We start from the raw sequence: 19,092 nt of genomic DNA on the forward strand, positions 1-19,092 counted from the left end.
AGTTTAAATATAAGTTAATGATGTTTAAAGCCAACCCTAGTTTAGCTGATGAGTCATGAAAGTAAATACGAAAAAAAAAATTATGTACAGAATGAATACGTAAGTAGATAGGTACTTATTCCATTTTTGTCACAAATTGCATTGATTCTATTGCTAATCAAATTATCCAAAAACAGCTGTCGGCTTGTTAAAAAATTGTGGGACAGGAAAAGGAAATAAATTATTAGAGGTGTGAAACTAAGTTCTAACTCGTTGAACCTGGAAACTGTGCTGGTAACAGTCATGTTAAGGGTGTAAACTAGTTTAACATTTCTAAATAATTTGTTATCCATCGTTTCCCTTTTCTTACATTTTATAAAAATTATTGTGTTAGATAAGATAGCAGTCGTTTTTCTTAGTTTGAGCAACAGAATCAGTGCCGTTTAGATTGTCTACTTAATCAACAATTGTCGTTAGACGAAGGCGATGATGTCGTTACTATTCCTCGTCTTGAAGGAGATAAAGATGACTGACTTGATGTTTGATGAAAAAATCTCGCGACCGACGGTGATAAGTTTCTTTGCGAATGGTATGGCGACAATAAAGCCGGATCCTGAAATTAATTCCAGAAATTCAGTATCTACGGGGCGGAACTCTCACGGCAATACAATTAATTTCTGTATTGTCAATAGTGTCAAATTTAATCTAATTTACATTCCTTCATCGGCCATGGTAAATTGCGGAATCAGGGCCCTGGAAAACTAAAGAAGAAAGTGGCCTACTTACTTTTTTTTCATTAAATAGTTACAACCTCTTTGAATAGGCACTACATAAAACACCGAAACACAAAAAAACACAACTCACCGTTCGGGTTTGTCTTGATATTCTTGGTGACATTGTTGATGTATGTTCATGATAATTTTGTATAATTGGCGAGTTCATTAGATGACTTAATTTATAACCTTTCGCTAACATCTCCACAGTCTTGCCTAAAAAAATAAGATTGTTAATCTTAAAGCTATTCAGTATTCTAATCGCCTTAAAAGCATTGTTGAACTGAGAACTATCGAACCTGTTAGAGTTGTAGGAATATTTGTGTTACATCTGCCCGTTCCTAAAATACTTCTCAATGCCGCAACGTTGTTGAATATTATAGCTACTGCAGCACCGTCAGCTAATTGTGATGAATCGCAACAAGATAGTAAAGGAGTCCATTTATTTGAGTTCCAATGTTCACCAGAAAACACAGCTAGTTGTAAAGTTGAAGCACCTAAAAAAATGCACAGTTCGAAATGTTCACCTTTCTAATTTAGAATATAATGTACTAAGCATTGATGTATTAAAAGCTCCCTTTAATATATCAATGGTATTAGTGCAAATTTAACTCACCCGAATTACTCAATAAGTGTGGATTTGCTCCAAATTGCAATAGTTTTTCAACTATAGTAGTGCAACCGAATCTTGCTGCTAACCTAATCGGCCAGCCTCCCTCGAAATTAGGATCCAAACCGGAACGTAAAACTTCAAGAAATTCATCCTCCTTTTTATCACAAATAATCTTTTTCAATTTTTGGGAATTAGTTTCCATGTTGACGAGTAATTGTCCGTATAATATTTTTCCGTTCTAGATCTAACTACCCTCATTGCCCCATTATAATTACTGAAGTCTAAAGTATTAAACTTTATTATGGCTAATGCCCTGGCAATTTATATTTTAAACAAATAGAATTTTAAAAATGTAGACGACCAAGTAGCGAAATCTTAATTAAAACAATAAGCTGTTTTATTTTCTGATCTGGCTACCAAATAAAATGACATTACTATTTATTGTCAAAGTCATTTGACAGAACAATGCTTGGTATGGTGTCGAATTACGAGCGCGTAGTAAACAAACAGAAAAACGTATTTTATTAAACTTAAAATAAATGAATAAAATATGAAAACGTGGCAAAATTAGTTTGACCGTATAAACAGCCGAGTTTATAAACAGCTGTTTTATGAAAAATATTGTTTAGAAAATCTAAACCCAATATTATCCCATTGTGTTTATATTTCAATATTTTTTCTAGAAATATTCCATGATGATAATTGGTTTATCCACGTTAGATTAATGCTTATTATAAGATATAGAATAAAAATGGGAAGGTGAGTAATCATACCCCGCTTACATTACTTATATTGCGTTAAAACATTGTTGTTGTTGTTTATCTTTACACTTACACATTCAGGCACAGCGAATGGAGAAAAGTAGCCAAAAGAGAAAGAAGAAGGCGAGTTCGTACACTTCAAGCCAAGGAAAGAGGTATAATATTCCTAGTAAAGTAGCTTCAGGTCAGTTCTTTGATGAAAAATGATTGAGCAACAACACATTAATAATTACAGATAAATTGCTGTACACAGAAAACTACATGCAGGAGCAAAATTTGTTAGAAGACTTACTTATAGAACAAATTAATAAACAAAATGAAGAAGAAAATAGAAAGTGGGTAGAGGCTGAATTGGTTGCAACAACACAATGGCTTAAGCTTCAACAATATAAAGCTAGACTTCAACAAGAGAAACTTGAAAAACAAGCAAAAATAAAACTGGTAAGCATTTTGATCAGTCTTTTGCAAATGTTGTACATCCGATATCAATAGATAAAGAATTCAAATAAATTTTTAAAAAATGGTGTATTTTATGTGTGATGTAATCAAACTATTTGCAGGAATGGGAATTAGAACAGAAGAAAAGAAAATTAGAGGAAGAGAGGTTAAAAGCCGCTCAAGAGGAACTAATCAGGAAACAAGAGATGTTCATGGAAAACTTGGACATGTTTTTGTCTGGAGATGCTGTTGATCCTCCACCTGAGTTGAAAGTTATTCATGAAACCAAACCAGATGCTGAACTTTGTCCATTTTTTGCCAAAACAGCATGCTGTAGATTTGGTGATGAATGCTCGAGAAATCATAAATACCCAGGCATCAGCAAAGTATATCCTTTTCATAGAACATATTTGCTAAAAACAAACACACAGGATGGTCACACCATGCATTGGCTGGTATACTTTAAGTAATAAAACATATTTTTATTTTAGGTTTTGTTAGCTACCAACTTTTATACACATTTTGGCCTGAACAGTGCAAATCTTGATGAGTATGATACTGACATCATGCTAGAATATGAGGAAAGTGAAACATACAAAGAGTTCAAAGAATTTTTTTATGATGTTTTGTCAGAATTTGAAAAATTTGGTAAAGTTGTTCAGTTTAAGGTGAGTCAGGATTTAATTAAATTGAATGTACATGATTTTAATACCTTTATTTTGACTCAGAGCAATTATGTTTATCAGAACTTAAATATTTATCAATAGACATAAAGTTTTCTTACTCATTAAAACTTCAGATTTTGGAGGAAAATCAATTATTGTTTGATGACTATTAAACCCGGATAAGGTTTGTATTGATTCATTAAAATAAATGTTTTGTTTAATATGTAGTATATTTTGGATATGAAGATAAGTATTCTTGACTTTTATTCATTAACTGATCAAATTGCTATTCATTCTAGGTGTGCTATAATCACGAAAAACATCTACGAGGTAACACATATATAGAGTTTGCCGAGTTAAGATGTGCTGTTACTGCCTATCGAGCCCTTCACACTCGTTGGTATGGCGGCAGACAATTATCCTTGGAGTTTTGTCGCCTTATGTCATGGAAAAATGCTGTTTGTGGTATGTTAAAGAAAACTTTTATGAATATAAGCTGCTTTAGTAAACATGATTTTTGCAAGTTTTTTTTTATTATGTTAAGAATTTCATCTTTGCTTTAGCGTAACGTTTGGCGGTGGAAGTATTCCACCTCTAGCGTAGAGCACAGTTCTGAGGGTTTGCGCCAGGAGAGGCAAGAGACTCCAACGTTAGACCTTGGCGCCCCCCAGAATTTGCAATTTGAAACGCCGGCACTGGCGATTATGATATGTTAGACACATTCATCTTCATGTATAAATTATGTTTTCTAATCTTAATATTGTATTTTTTTATTATTAGGGTCGTTTCTGCGAAACCGTTGTCCGAAAGGCCGGGCGTGTAACTTTCTTCACGTCTTTAAAAATCCTAAGAACTTATTTGACGGATATGATGAAGATTTTGAAGATAGCTTCAATGGAAGGTGGGTGGGCAATCTTTAAATTGTAAATAAAAAATAAAGTTTATTTTTACCCATTGTTTGAGGGAATTCAACCGTAGTGTCTTAAATGTGTAAGATTACTTTGTTACTCATAAAAATACATGTTATTATTTTAGGACCCCCCGATCGGCTCGTTCATGGAGATGGTCGGAATCGCCAGAAAGGGAAGATGATAAAAGATCAAGACGATCGGACCGTAGTGATCGTCGTAGAAGCAGAAGATATGATGAAGATTCGCATCGAAGCCATCGTCGCTCATCGCCCCGGCGAAGCAGTCGCCGATAATACTACTCAGAAATATGAAACTTACATATTCAACAATAAATTGTTACAAAAAATACTTCTTGTTTATCTGACTAAATTTTACAATATGAATCTGATAAGTCCTTCTGAGTCCAAACAAAATCCAAAAAAATGAATACTTTATTTTTAATACATCATTGCATGGACGATCACATCAGGCTCACGATGATGAAATGTATGGTAGTGGTTGGCTTATATTGCTAACCTTACTATAATCCCTACTAATATTATAAATGCGCAAATAACTCTGTCTGTCTGTTACGCTTTCACGTCTAAACCACTGAACTGATTTTAATTAAATTTGGTAGGTACAGAGATAGAGTTGACCTTGAGAAAGGACATAAATTAGTTTTTTTCCGGACTTTTGAAGAGTTCTCTTGTAAACGCGATATAGACGACATCGGCGCGGGCGAAAAGCTAGTAATAATATAAAAAAGAATTTAACTAATTCTTTAATGCCTACTCGATTCATGAAAATTCGAAATTATAATTTTAAAGTTATAGGGGACTGTTAAACACGGATAGCCGAGTGATGAACGTCACCAAGCCAAAAGCTCATTGCGTTAAGCTGCGCTAAACGGCGAAGTGTCGCTGGTTCGATCCCTGCGTAGGACGATCTGTTTGTATGCTCCACGAATGCTTGTTTTGTTTCTTTAAACAACCGCGCCACAAGGTTTTGAATTATTTAGCGCTTGTGTATAAATTTTTTTTTCAAATCAGTGGGCACTGGTTTTTGCGACGCCTAAATATGTATATTTGGAACACACGCAGTTTTCCAAAAGCAATGAATTAAAAAAAGTGTTCTTATTGGTACAGGTTTTTTAAACTTATGTAATTTACACCATGATGATTCCGAACGAATTAAAAAATAGCCCGATATCTCTTTCAAGTACCTAAAACGATCCGCGAAAATAAACCTTAATGCAGATGTAATAAAGGTGCTGTCAGTTCAATGTCAGTCTGATTATGTCGCCATCTTCGTCACACGTAATGTGATCAAAAAAATCGACGAATTTGAATACATTTTCGAGATCTAGTGTTCAAAAACAATATTTTAGTTTCGCCGCTATTGCAGACAATGTATTGAATTCTGAATGTTATAATATCTGGTGTTTACTTCTATGTTCCCTGTCCCAAATTAATAACCTTTCATGTCAATATTACTGATGAAATAATTCAAACCTATATATATATTTTTTATAGAGGAATAATACATTTTACCGCCAAATAAATAAAATTATTAGGCTAAATTGCCAAATGGCTCTAAGATCAGTGATATCAGTATTCCGACCTTTAACTACCTTCTATAAAACTAATGCTGTAACAATACTCAAGTGTGTATCTCCGAAATTAAATTACGTAGGGTTTATTCAAAACAATGTACGTTTGTCTACTGTTTCACATCGTAATAGAACAAAGGTTCCAGTGAAAAGTGGTATGTGTAATAAGAACAATGAATTTATTTTCTATAGTGATTCATTTGTAGGCATCTAGAATAACAATGGTTCTGTTTCAGGTTTTGATGAATCAAAAGCAAAGATAGTTTTGGCTCTTAACTTCCAGTCTCCTGAAGATACTTTACCATTTTATAAATTACCTATACGAACATTAATTCATATATATAAAGTGACAAAAGATGATGAGAGCAAAGGGTATTGTAAAAACAGACTGTACTACATTGCTTCCCGTATTCAGGTGATTACTGTGAAATGCAAAAATGATGGAACATTTATTTAGAGAAAAATGTATTCAATCTGAAAGCAATTTTTTTTTTCATTTCAGGTTCCTCCCTCTGTCTTAAGCGAAAAAATAGCTAAAAGAACTTTTATATATAGCCTGACATTTGACTGGCTTGAGAAGTCATTGGATGTGCTTTTAGGTATGAAATAATAAATATAAGGTTTTTCTTCCTTAACGTCTTTTAAATCTATCTTATTATCTATTTATTACAGATATGGGAGTAACTAGTGATCGTATCCTACGAGATTTGTGGGTACTGAAATATCACCATGAAACAATTCATGAGAGGCTACTGAGGGTAAAAAATATGGGTATAAGTAATTTGTATCCATGGATGGTCAGGTGTTCTGAAGACATACTTCAAAGGTAGTCATCAAAAGAATGATTATGATATTATTTTTTACTCCATCTACACTTCCCCTTTACAGAGTGGTAAAGGAATGGTCCTTCAACCACCTTCAACACTGTGGACTCTTTGCCTGGTATACCTGACCTCAGTTTATTGACATCGTTACTCCCAGTCTTAACTGCATGCAGCTAAGTAACAGTATTTTACATGGGAGTGGCTGTATGTGTGGCCTTCTCACAGTAGTATTTGTTTGTTCCAGGTTTATTAGTATTTCACAAGAAACTAAAACAATCTTGGGTGAAAGCAAATCAACGCAAACTTACCTTGCCAATCGCTTAAATACTTCTGTTGACCATGTGGAAGAAATGTGCATAAAAATACCTGCACTCAAAACTATTCGTGTCACAAAGGTTGGTACATGATTAAAATATTGAATAATGTAAGTATTTCTTCTACTTTGTATAATAGCAGTTGATTTTTAGGTGAAACATTTTTTAGATTTCCTCTTAATGGAGGGATTTGAAGTAGAAGACATTGCTATGAAACCCAGAGTATTATCAGCTTCCCAGAAAACAGTGAAGCAGCGTTTGGATAAATTACGCGGATTAGGATTAAATGAAATCAATCTTAATGTACTTTGTAGAAGCAAGAAAGACTTTCAAAAGTACTGTGAATCAATAGAAACTATTTCCAAAGAAAGTAAGTATCTTTAGGCTTGTTGTTTGCCTACTCAAGCATGCAGAAATGACAACCCACTACAGTTAAATTTGATATGGTATTAGCTTGAACCCTAGAGAACCAAATTTAGTCAAATAACTAAAATTCAATTGAGCTAAGCCAAGGCGAAAAGCTCTATATTTGATAGAAATTGTTCTTGTGTACCAGGTCTGTTATTAATCTACATTCTTTTCAGGTGGTAATCCAAGCTAATACTAGAAGTTAACTGATAAATGAAAAAGTGTCATATGTTTCAAGAATAGGTAACAAGAGAGAATATTTAAACTTGCATATTTATAAATATAAATGAAACAAAACATGTTTGTAAATAAAAACTTTTACAAAACTTTCACAAGTATTGCAGAGCTTTATTTTGCTAAAAGCAAACTTTTCAGAATATACAGAAGTCAATAACTCTCCCCCACCACAAGTACTAATTCTATTCTGAAAATAAAAATTATAACTATCTAAAAATATTTTGCTGTGTTTAGCAACATGATTTTGTTAAGTTGTTTTTAGAATGTATGGAAATGGAACAGATACATTTGTAGTTAACCAGTTGTATGTAAATAAGTGCTAATTATTGAAATAAATAATTAAAATATTTTAATGGTATTACTAAATTTTATTTTTCATATAATACATATATTTTATGGAATCCAATAACCCATTAGTGGATTAATACTATACTAGTGCCAAATTCATGTTGACTAGTACAGTTTAGAGACAAGTGTAACTCAAACTGCACCTAGAACAGAAACATACTTAGCTCATATTGAAAAATTATAAACAACACAATTTGAACACCACCTAGAAATGATACAGCAATTAGACCTATGAGGTATCACAGGCAGGTTTTTACTCAAAAACGGAACTTTAATTATCCTACATTATTTTCAAATTGGTATCTTAAAACTTCTACAGTAAATTTTTATGACATAACTGTGCTATCTTTACTACAATGTTGGTTAGGATCCACAATATCAACCATGGTGACTCAGCTTAAAACTTGAAGAATTTAGCAACAAATTTAGTAAGGCATAGGAAATAGTTACTCCCAAGTATGTCAATACACTGCACACAACAATAGTCAAATAATTCTAGCATTCTGTGAACTAAGTATAACAGTATAGTGTATACCTACTTAGTTTAATTTACATAATATAACCTATGATAAAATTATATAGTGTGAGGTTTGAGTAGAAATCCATAAATGTGGACAATTGAACTACTGGTGTGCGCATTGCACACCTGGCCCTGCATGCATGTGCTCATCCTCATCACTGGCATAGGCCTCTTCTCGTCTACTGCCACGCTCAGAGGCAGTGTACTCCATCAGATTCACCTCTTCAACATCTTCACCAGTTGGCATCACAAAAGCAGGGCGGGGCGGCAATGCAGTTTCAATTTGTTTCAGCTGCTCTTCAGTAGCAAAGTTGTTGTCAGGGAAAGCAACATCAAACTTAATGTAAAGGTTTCCTTTCTCAAACGGGTTTTTGTATAGAGGCATTCCCTCACCTTGTATGCCTTTCAGGTCTCCAGGTTTGATCACTTCACCTGGTGCATGTCTCACAAGTAAGTCTCGGCCGTCTAAATGTTTAATAATGAACTCAAACCCACACAGAGCCTCAGTCAGTGTGATCTTATGTCTAATCAGAAGATCATCACCAGTTCTCTGGAATATATCATGGGGCTTCTGTTGCAACACAATAATCACATCCCCTGGTTGAGTGTCAGGCTGCTGATCACCTTCTCCCCTGAAGTAAATTTTCTGATTGTCTCGCATTCCTTTCTCAACATGCACTTCCAGAATTTTAGTTTCATTTAAGACTTTCTTACCTTTGCACTTAGGGCACTTATCTTTGTCATTAATAGTTTCACCCTGACCATGACAGGTAGGGCAGCGAGATTGGAATTGTCGAGTCATATGTGGTGCTATCTGCTGATAGGAAACTTTGAGCCCCCGTCCATGGCAGTCCTTGCAGGTGACAACAGATCCAGGCTTGCCACCAATACCTTTACAAGGCCCACAAATCACATTTTTGCTTAGCTGTAACTTGGTAGTCTTCCCCATATACATATCCTCGAGGGTTACTTTCAGAGGATGCATCGTATCGTCACTTCTGGGTACTCGGCCTCTGCTGCCACCTCCCATACCGAATATGTCACCGAAAAATTGACCAAAAAGATCGTCGGGAGGAAATCCACCACCTTGACCACCCTCTTGTAAACCTTTCAGCCCATATTTGTCGTAAACTTGTCTTTTCTTCGTATCCGATAAAACTTCATACGCATAGCTAATTTCTTTAAATTTGTCTCCCGCAGCAGGATTTTTATCAGGATGGAATTCTTTAGCTAATTTATGATAGCTCTGAAAGAAAAAATAGGGTTATTTTACTAAAATGACCACGAAGAGGACAATGGACAGAAATCATGCAACGAATAAATGACAATACATGTGCGATCTAATCAATGTACGACCGCCTAATATAATACTTACTCGTTTAATTTCGGAATCACTTGCACTTCTAGTAACTCCCAAAACCTCGTATAATTTATTATCAGCCATTTTTCCCAAGATTTAAAGGAAAGAAAGAATGAGGAGCTAAGCTGTGATTAATGTACACTAGAAAAGGATTTTAATTTTTCAAGCACAAAGGTCGTACTACATTCATCCTACTACTATTGAAATCGATTTAGTCTATGGTATAGCCGTCCTCCACAGCTTGAACAGTATTACAAGTAATCGACTATAAATAAAATAAAATAAATAACAAATGATGCAATACTATCGAAATGATTCATCATACTATATTTTAGATAAAGAATTTTTACTAAAGAAAATATTTTTAATAACTTAATTTCGCCTTTTTGTTAATATGTGTCATTTTATTTTTATAAATCTTTTGTTAATCAGATTAGTAACGACTAATACTATATTTGGAGACGACATTTTAAGGTTTATAGTTTTTTAAGTCCATCAATAAATAAAGTTCTTATTCAAGTCAAGAAACTTGGGTCAGGATAAATATGCTCTTGTTATAACTCGACTAACAGAGAGCTCTAAGACAGACTGTTCACGTTAAACTAAGACCATTTGAGTTTTACATTCTTAAACATATCTTTAATCAGACCATCAAATCCTAAATTTAAAATTTTCTGATCAATTTTAGTCATATGGCATCGCATGTCCCTATAATTGTTGACGGATTTCGTATTTTTTGATCGTTCGTAATATTGGTTATTTTCCCCCCTATAGTGGCCTCTACACATTAGATGATAGCCGTGTTGCGGATAGTACGGATCGCTGTCGGTATATGGACGAATAATTTACGAGTAGCGAAAACGAAACATTCGTTACCGTTACTTCGGCCTGTGTATAGATAGCATAACAATCGACTCCAAGTCTCCAAGTTGTCTTTGGCTAAAATATTTGCAGATATTTTGATGACAATGTAGAAAACTATGTGAGCAAGTAGGCAGTTGGGACCTACTAGTCATATCGCATTGCAAACCTGTTTATCAAGATTAAGATAATACAGCTAGGTACTTGTTATCATAATATAATATCCTGATAACGAAGTGCAGCAATGACGTTATTTCATTTGAGTATTTTTTTTAAACTCTGATAATTGTCAAGCTTAAGTAAGACGCAAAATAAAAATATACTTAGAATTAATTGTATCTAAGTTTATTAGAATTCGTTCATATAAAGAAAAAAGAAGGTTTTTTCTGAATAGAAGAATGGAGTATATTTTAGTAAAAGGTGGAAAAGTTGATATCATTTTCTAGCGATAATTTTTTAATAACTATCTATCAAACAATGCAGACGTTCCGTTATTGTTAACATGGGAGTGATCACACAATTTCTTTGTTGGGGCATCAACTGACTATTGGGTACCTAATTGAAACGGATACAGCCGAGCATAATTTGTACCGTTCAGGGATCAAAGTCAAGATCAATCTTCTCATTTTTGATTCAAGAGAGTGGAAGAGGAATGAGGAATACGATTTAGGAAATAATATGAAGACAATTTGATAATTATTTATTAATGTATCCTCCATTCTTGGGAGCGCCTGCGGAATTACGCTTAAGCTTATTCGCACATACGCTAAGTTTGCTATATCAGTCTACTAGCTTTTGCCCGCGACTTCGTTCGCGTGGAACAGTGACTTCCGGCAGATTTTTGGTTTTACTCACATAGTTCCCGATCTCGCGGGATTTTTGAGAAGTTCCCGCTCCCGCAGGATTTTTGGGATAAAAACTATCCTATGTCCTTTCTCGAGTTCCAACCACGACGGTACCGAAGCGCTCGGCCGATACCCAACCAAATGCGTGTAACGAAACCATAGCGCGATCTATTTCGATCCCAACGCCATCTATCGACCATAGTGACAACTCGGATTATTTATCTATACTCCGTTCGGGCATTTTCTTTGTACTAAAAGTAGTATTATATTTTTTATATGTTATTTTATTATTATTTTCATACCTTTTTACTATTTATTTACTTTTTTCCGATGAATTAAAACAACATGAACCGAACTCGTGTAACGATCGACACCATTGCGCGTAGTACTAATAGAATTATCTATACTCCGTTAGAGCATTTTCTTTGTAGTAAAACTTTTATTATATTAATATTATTTTTTTTACACCTTTTTACTGTTTATTTACATTTTTCTGATGGATTTTCCGATGAATTAAAACAATAACATGAACCGAACACGTGTAATGACACCATTGCGCGATTAACGCCATCTATCTACGGAGCATAGGAACAGCTCGACATTTGACCAATAGATGGCACTACTATATAGTATGTCCGTAATAAATTTTATTTTTTATTTTTATTTTTTGTAATAAAAACTATCCTATGTCCTTTCTCAAGTTTCAAACTATGTCTGTACCAAATTTCACACAAATCGGTTCAGTAGTTTAGGCGTGAAGAAAAGACAGACAGACAGACAGAAAGACAGACAGACAGACAGACAGAGTTACTTTCGCATTTATAATATTAGTTTGGATTTACAATTTCGCGTTTAGGTTGTCGTTAATTGCATTAATTTAATCTAGTATATAAAATTCTCGTGTCACAGGCGTCACAGCGAACGTAATGGAAGTCTTCCGAAACGGCTCTGAGAATCGGACAAGATCATTTATTCTTATCCTCTTTTTTATTCCCTGAAATGTATTGTTATAACAAAACAAGGTTTGCGGGGGCAATTAGTAATAAAATATATATAATATGAATAAGGTAATCGTCGTGAAGTAGATGTTTAATATTTAACAGATATTTTACTAAACTGATGCAAGTAGATATTCAAGTCAATGTTCACTTTGTTTTATTGCTGAAAGCCTTTTCTACATGCTTTATTTATTTAAATCACGACGGCGTTTTTTAGATAATGACTCTAAATGTAGTTTTTAAAACGCCAGTTGCCAGTTTTAGTTAATAAAGGCGATTTAAAAAAATATATTCACGCACTGTTAGTGTGTGGCAATAAAAATAATTACCTTAGCAACGAGATAAAATATTCAACAGCTCACGCAAGCAACGCTCGTTTGAAATCTTCGCGTAAATGTGCAGAACATGTACCTTTAGAAAATTGATGCGCCACATGCGCCTGTATCATGTGCTTAGAATACAAGGCCTACAACATTCACTCACATCGGTACAGTCCTATTATTTTATTGAAAGGTAAATATATAAGTGTGGCTAGAGTCCGTCTCTACAAGGGCATCGAATTATCTTGTTGTCAAAGCTCTTAACACATGAAACGCCAATAAATCTAAATGACTTCAGTGCGACATTGAGCTCAAGCTGCTAGAAAAACAAAGTCTAAGTATAATCGCTTTTAAAATTAAGTCATTACGTTACGCGTTAACATAATTAAACCTATTTATTATCTCCTTTAAAAAAAGACAAGGTAGTTTGGTTGACATGTCGAAGATCTTAAAAAGTGTGTTTTTCAGAGCTGGCCGTGCATAATTAGTTGTTATACATACTTATATGTAACACTACTCAAACATTTACTTTGTCATAAGACAACTCTTCGACTGACGTCATAGAGTGAATATTTATGACAGTATCTGTGAAAGTTCGCCCGGAGCGCATAATGCCGGCAAGCAGCATTCGTTTAAATCTCCGAACAGGAAGAATACCAGACGTGTTCTTATACCATTTAACATTTATCGGAATGTACCTTGAACCTGACACAACCTCGCCCAAGACTTTGCACAACTTTGACATGTTTACTTACCTCGAAAGTCATAAGAAAGCGTTTGGGTTATGAGTTACTCAAACATGTTGTTTCCATTCTTGCATAACGCACCTGTGTTATATAACTTCTGAAATTAATATTGAACCCATAAAGGACTGTAATGCGATTGAACTATGTGCCCCACTCATACTAATTGGTCTTCACACCTTATAATAGCTCTATGAGACTATAATGGTATTACACAACCTCGGATACCAACTTGAAAAGTTGGTCGGTAACACGGTATGCACTAGTCCTAAGTGTATCACGATTTTAGCGTAGCGTAGCTAGTCTAGCCGTTATTATAAAATGGAACGGCGCGGCGGCGCGGCGCTATGACGATGCTATGCTAAGAAGTTAAAGATAATTTGAAAACACAGCGACGACGACAACGATTACATACAAACATAGACATCGCAATTCGTGCCTAAGTGGGACAAAATTTAAGAAAATTATGTTGTTTCAATTTTGGAATACCTTCCCAAGGATGAATAACAGTCTATTTATGGTGTTATATTTGGTAGTTTAGAGACTCCTGTGTAAGTCCAAAAATAGCCTTAAATTGTTTGATTGGTATCAGTGTCTTGCGAAATGAACATCAAGACCGAGGAAGCAGAACCAGTGTAATACACGTAGTACAAGAGCAAAGAACCCTATGGTCAAATAATTTTTAAACCCAATACATATGATCGTTATTAGCTATGACAATTAGTAAAAGGAGAGGCAAAAATATTATGAATTTACATAGAGTTCAATGAGTTTTGAGTTGGATTATTCCGAATTGTGTGCTGCTTTAAGAATTATATTTTTGGCATTTAGGATATTATACAATCATAAAGAAATAAGACTCTTGAGTTTGTATCACGTTATTATATTGATGGCAAATAAAAAATCATAAACTGATTAATTCTAATACAAAGAAACAAGAATAGTTAATGTAATAATAACAAACCTAATCGCTATCGCAAAACCGCGACTTGCGTTTCTATAAAATATGTAAACATTCAACTCAAACCACAAACAACTACAGTCGGCATGTAGATGATTAAATACTGCTTAATGTTATTCGAATTTTTTAAACTACGTTTCGTTCGTCTTCGTCCCAGCCTTATTAACAAAGGTATACCTACACAATGTCGAATTGCCTATACAAGTCCAACTGTGTTCTTCTTTTGTTTCTGACTGTACCTATTGAAACTATTGGTGGTTGTGAAAAGGAACATCCAAACCTGCAGCAATAAAGTGTGTTGATTGCCTCTATCTTATCTTACAAATCCCAACACGAATATCCTTAGATGCCTATCTGATAATAACCATTAAATATTAAACACAAATTGCACATCTATACCCGCATATAGTATTTATGTAAAATAACTATGCCTATCTATGTAACATCATCGACAAACTTTTGTAGAATCTAAAAATATAAGGATATTAAAACGAAATATGCCTAATAGAATACATTAAACAAAAAACTAATTGATTACGTTATATCAATTACAAATTTTAGTAGCCATATTGCATAAGTTGAGACGATGATATAATTCTATCTGTACATAGATGCAGCTACTACCTAGATACAAAGTAACATTCAGAAAGTTTCATATTTAGAATTTGCTCAATTTTGAACCTAGTCTCAGATGGTAAAAGGTGGTATGCAACGATTGCAGGGGCAGGGGGCAGCAGTAACCTCACGCTGGTCATGAGCTCGGCTGACAGCGGCGCGCGCCATTACGCAACATACGGCACTCACCGTTCATCTCCCAAGCCTTTCGATAATAACCTCGCCGGTAATTATCTAAGTCGAGGATATGGCTGCGGTTCGAGAACATTACAAGACGGCTTCCAATTCAAGATTGAAAAGATAACGACAGCGACAAGTCATAGACGTAAACTCTATAGTCTATAGCTTGTTTTGGCAGGATGTAGGTTTATGATTCCCATTGTTAGACGTTATTGCTTTGCCAACTTGCGTCGATCGCCTCGTACCAGTCTGTAGTTTGGTACCTATTACCTACATAGAAAATAAAACAAGTTAGTTAGTTTTACAAACCTGCGCTTCATCCATGTTAAAACATTAATTTACAGGGTAGGCACAAATTACTAAAATCTGTTCTTATGATTATTGCCAGTTTCTTTGATTTGAAACTAATTGTGGCGCCAACAGGTGTGAAATGGCTACTTGATAGAACAAAGATAAAGAAAAATATCCTTCTTACCTGCATACCTGTTTGGTTTTTAGATGTTCTCCTGGCAAGCCAAAGCGCAGTATGATTTGGGGCCAACGTAAAAACGATATGGTTAGAGCAGAGTGTTGATGCCATGTAAAATTAGGACTTCTTGAAACACTCTTGAGAAAAACATGAAACATCCTTGATCGTATCTCTAGACTTTGTATACAAGGCTATTTAGGCACGTCTCAGACGTCATACGACTCTACTCTCTGCCTAGCATGCACGTCCTATAAACCTAATTTCTTTAAGAATTTGCATATCGACAACCCATTTTCGTGGTCTTGTTTATGGTTGCCTGTAACCCATTCACTTATTACGTAGGTAGGTACTGTTAAATATCAGTCTACAAATGGATGAAGGGTCCCGTGCAAGGGATCGAAGCCTGTGTTTAGATTCAAATCCGTGGCTGTATTTAAATATTTTGTCGATACCAAATACATTCCGTTCTGGCTTGATTATAGGAGAATAGCCCACAATTACTGAATACCGAACATTAATAGATTGTAACAACAGTGGTCCATGTCTGTATAGTTATGAGTGATCAGTAAGATCATTGTTTATCTCGAGCGTCTGAGCAAAATGATACCTAAATGAATGTTCGAATTATCCCAGAACGGAAACCCAATTGCAAAACCTTGATGTGATGTTTGGGGAGAATTGAAGCATGAAAAACGGTTGACAAATCTAATCTCCCCTTACAATTAAACCAGGAACATCACAATAAATGACGAAAAAAATACACCATCAGGCCTATATTGACGTGGTCCATTTTTTTTCTTTCTTCTTCTTTTTTTATATTTAACACAATGACCACCATCGGATTGGTATTACAGAAGAAAATATTAAAAGTAGCCAGTAGCTTAACTGAAAACTCTCTAGACGTCTCTAACATTCAAAATAAAAAGATCTGGCGAAAGCCTAAAAGGTTTTTTTCAAATAAAAGCAACGATTACAGAATAAACGATGGTGCTCGTTTATTTTGTAATCGTCGAGTGAACACCATTGTAGAAATACAAGAAGAAGGAATGGCTATTTTTTAAAACAAGATGTTTAATCAATACACCACTTTATTGATTAAACTACGCATTGGTGTGTTGGAATTTTGTGAGGTGGAACTTTCTCGTAACGTTTTAAGATGTATTACAACGGTTACATAAGCTTTTAAATTGAATACCTACATCTTTGACAAGTGGTCTTGAACTTCATTTAATATGCATAGAGTTTCGAAGGTGACTGACTTCAAATTTTTGTATGCCTGCGCCCTTAATTGTACTACCCGTAGATCTTTGTTTTATTTGACTTTCACTCGCCGTACAACACAGTTATAAGTATCAAAACACTCAGTTACACGACCTCGCATCCGATGCTATTGCATTTGTACATTGCACAAAATGGATGTTGCATACATACCTATTATTATAGGTATAAACACAAATCACATGTTTACGTTAAATCTACTGTTGCAAAATATATTTTTTCTTAAGTATTTAAGGACGCTAACATAAGCATAAACAAAAACTTCTTTGTTTTTTCTCACATATGAATGATGGCTAAAGGTCATCAATCTTGGCAACGATTAAAAAAAAGTAATTTTGCTGGTGGTTTCTTTTTGGCTGGCGCTCACGAGAAAGCTTATGTAACTCGTATATGTAGTCAAATTACTATTAACTACCAATAGTATAGTAAGAACAGGAAATGAAATATAGCTATACGTAATTTTTGACATTTATTTAATATTCACTATACTTATACAATGACTTCATAACATGTGTTGTGTATTGTACTGTATTTGCTATACCTACCTACCCATGTAACATTCCGTAAATATTGTTAAGCATATTGAAAAAAGTCTCCGGCTAATCCTAAAAAAAAACAAAGAGAAAGAAGATTTTTTAATGGATGAATATCTATGAACTACCAAGCTCATTAAATCCAAATCTTCTGCCTTCGATTCTCCCACTTATAATGAAAACTGTAAGACTGACATTTCAATATCTACGTACTTGCACAGTATTTCTGATCGTGACCTAGCTAATAACAACCCTAACCTTCACAACAATTTATTGATTTAATATTCTCGAAGATTCTTGAATAAGTCGTGAGGTCACATATTATTAAGTAATACTTAGTATTTATTTATATTTAAGAGAAAAATATATTTTATTTATATTTTCATTTTCAATCAATCGGTATTTTTTTATCTCATCTAGGTTTTAGTAATTTAACAACTATGAAACATTCCAAGTAGAAATTATTCAGCTTTCCTACGATAACCAAACGTATAGTAAGCAAACGTGATTTTAAATTATTATATATCTTGCCAGGCGTCTTCGATATGTTACGATTAATTGCAGGAGAATCCAAGAGTGCATATCCAGTAATGTTTTGGTATTCCATTGTTTTGACTAGTTATGCCAATTATCTGTGCCGTATAACAACATGATAATTGACCAAAATCTTATACACCTTGGTGTGTAATCTTCGAAACATTGTTTTTTTTTCTTTAGTGCCAAACACCTACAGTAAAAGCTTTTGTTTCTTACTGAAGCATATTTTTTACACACAACTTAACTTCGGATTTCGAATGTATTTACACGATAACAAGAAACTGCTTAATTTAAAATACAGATACCTTTTAATTTCATTCCTTATACTTGGACATTAATAAACATATTTCGTAACTTTTAGCCCACTCTCACGTGATAACAATCTTGGCAAAAATATTTATTTCTCATTTTCGAAATACCTTTATTTACACAGATCAACAAGGTAAAGTTTCTCCTTGCGTTGCGGATTTTATGTTTATTCATAAGGATAAAATCCATTTTTACAGATATGTAGGTACCTAGTTATGTACGTATGCACTGATCATAGCTTCTTATATGGAATGATCTCTGGGTGATGTCACATCGATTTACCAGATCAACCCAGATTTCGTTCAGATAATATTTTAAAGCAGTATTTTCGGTCGATCGGTCCGCTTTTGTGTACCTAAGAGAATGTTTTTCTATGTTAGACGTAGCACTCGACTTTTTCGACTGAACATTATGGATGTAGGTGCTATTTTAGTTATAGCTATTTTAGTTAGTTATAGGTCTGAACACTAAAATTGATTACTGTAGTGCTGTCCAGAGGAAAATCTTCAAAAATGTAAACGGTGTTGAAAAAACAAGAGAAAATGAGAATGAAGCCATTGCTAGAATAGAATCGCGATACGAAGGTCAAAATCTTGCTAAGGGGCGTAAACAGCATTTGCGCATGCTCCTCAACGTTGTTATATCAATACTGTCTAATAAAATCATTAGTAATTCTCCAGACGCGTCACAAGCAAATGCCG

General features: G+C 34.3%; 4 protein-coding genes across 4 annotated transcripts; 2 read left to right on the forward strand and 2 right to left on the reverse strand.

Annotated features, from left to right (window-relative positions):
* Positions 1-70: 70 nt before the first annotated feature.
* On the reverse strand, positions 71-1,670 carry LOC113501085. Its single transcript, XM_026882095.1, has 4 exons — positions 1,369-1,670; positions 1,052-1,249; positions 844-968; positions 71-592 (listed from the first exon to the last, which is right to left on the reverse strand). The coding sequence occupies exons 1-4, from the start codon at positions 1,565-1,567 to the stop codon at positions 440-442; spliced, it is 675 nt and encodes a 224-aa protein (XP_026737896.1). The 5' UTR covers positions 1,568-1,670; the 3' UTR covers positions 71-439.
* A 142-nt stretch (positions 1,671-1,812) lies between these two features.
* Positions 1,813-4,488, forward strand: LOC113501338 (U2 small nuclear ribonucleoprotein auxiliary factor 35 kDa subunit-related protein 2). The gene is made up of 8 exons (XM_026882462.1): positions 1,813-2,124; positions 2,208-2,281; positions 2,362-2,567; positions 2,687-2,950; positions 3,056-3,232; positions 3,529-3,694; positions 4,010-4,130; positions 4,265-4,488. The coding sequence occupies exons 1-8, from the start codon at positions 2,090-2,092 to the stop codon at positions 4,431-4,433; spliced, it is 1,212 nt and encodes a 403-aa protein (XP_026738263.1). The 5' UTR covers positions 1,813-2,089; the 3' UTR covers positions 4,434-4,488.
* Positions 4,489-5,366: 878 nt separating this feature from the next.
* Positions 5,367-8,289, forward strand: LOC113501017 (transcription termination factor, mitochondrial). Its single transcript, XM_026881991.1, has 7 exons — positions 5,367-5,886; positions 5,968-6,146; positions 6,234-6,330; positions 6,404-6,557; positions 6,800-6,950; positions 7,023-7,239; positions 7,454-8,289. Exons 1-7 carry the CDS (start codon positions 5,709-5,711, stop codon positions 7,468-7,470), a joined length of 993 nt encoding a protein of 330 aa, XP_026737792.1. The 5' UTR covers positions 5,367-5,708; the 3' UTR covers positions 7,471-8,289.
* Positions 7,579-9,940, reverse strand: LOC113501015 (dnaJ homolog subfamily A member 2-like). The gene is made up of 2 exons (XM_026881989.1): positions 9,758-9,940; positions 7,579-9,628 (listed from the first exon to the last, which is right to left on the reverse strand). Exons 1-2 carry the CDS (start codon positions 9,824-9,826, stop codon positions 8,486-8,488), a joined length of 1,212 nt encoding a protein of 403 aa, XP_026737790.1. The 5' UTR covers positions 9,827-9,940; the 3' UTR covers positions 7,579-8,485.
* Between the last annotated feature and the right edge of the window lie 9,152 nt (positions 9,941-19,092).

The sequence above is a fragment of the Trichoplusia ni genome, chromosome 15 (assembly GCF_003590095.1).
Source record: "Trichoplusia ni isolate ovarian cell line Hi5 chromosome 15, tn1, whole genome shotgun sequence".
NCBI classification, from domain to species: domain Eukaryota; kingdom Metazoa; phylum Arthropoda; class Insecta; order Lepidoptera; family Noctuidae; genus Trichoplusia; species Trichoplusia ni.

Excerpts from the sequence above, each read along its gene's own strand:
- LOC113501015 (XM_026881989.1), bottom strand. The coding sequence starts at position 9,826 with ATGGCTGATAATAAATTATACGAGGTTTTGGGAGTTACTAGAAGTGCA. Across the intron at positions 9,629-9,757 it reads GTGATTCCGAAATTAAACGA|AGCTATCATAAATTAGCTAA; the intron begins GTAAGTATTATA and ends TTTTTCTTTCAG.
- LOC113501338 (XM_026882462.1), top strand. The coding sequence starts at position 2,090 with ATGCTTATTATAAGATATAGAATAAAAATGGGAAG. Across the intron at positions 2,568-2,686 it reads AACAAGCAAAAATAAAACTG|GAATGGGAATTAGAACAGAA; the intron begins GTAAGCATTTTG and ends AACTATTTGCAG. Across the intron at positions 4,131-4,264 it reads GAAGATAGCTTCAATGGAAG|GACCCCCCGATCGGCTCGTT; the intron begins GTGGGTGGGCAA and ends TTATTATTTTAG.
- LOC113501017 (XM_026881991.1), top strand. The coding sequence starts at position 5,709 with ATGGCTCTAAGATCAGTGATATCAGTATTCCGACCTTTAACTACCTTC. Across the intron at positions 5,887-5,967 it reads AAAGGTTCCAGTGAAAAGTG|GTTTTGATGAATCAAAAGCA; the intron begins GTATGTGTAATA and ends GTTCTGTTTCAG. Across the intron at positions 6,147-6,233 it reads ACATTGCTTCCCGTATTCAG|GTTCCTCCCTCTGTCTTAAG; the intron begins GTGATTACTGTG and ends TTTTCATTTCAG.
- LOC113501085 (XM_026882095.1), bottom strand. The coding sequence starts at position 1,567 with ATGGAAACTAATTCCCAAAAATTGAAAAAGATTATTTGTGATAAAAAG. Across the intron at positions 1,250-1,368 it reads ACACTTATTGAGTAATTCGG|GTGCTTCAACTTTACAACTA; the intron begins GTGAGTTAAATT and ends GCATTTTTTTAG. Across the intron at positions 593-843 it reads TATCAAGACAAACCCGAACG|GATCCGGCTTTATTGTCGCC; the intron begins GTGAGTTGTGTT and ends AATTAATTTCAG.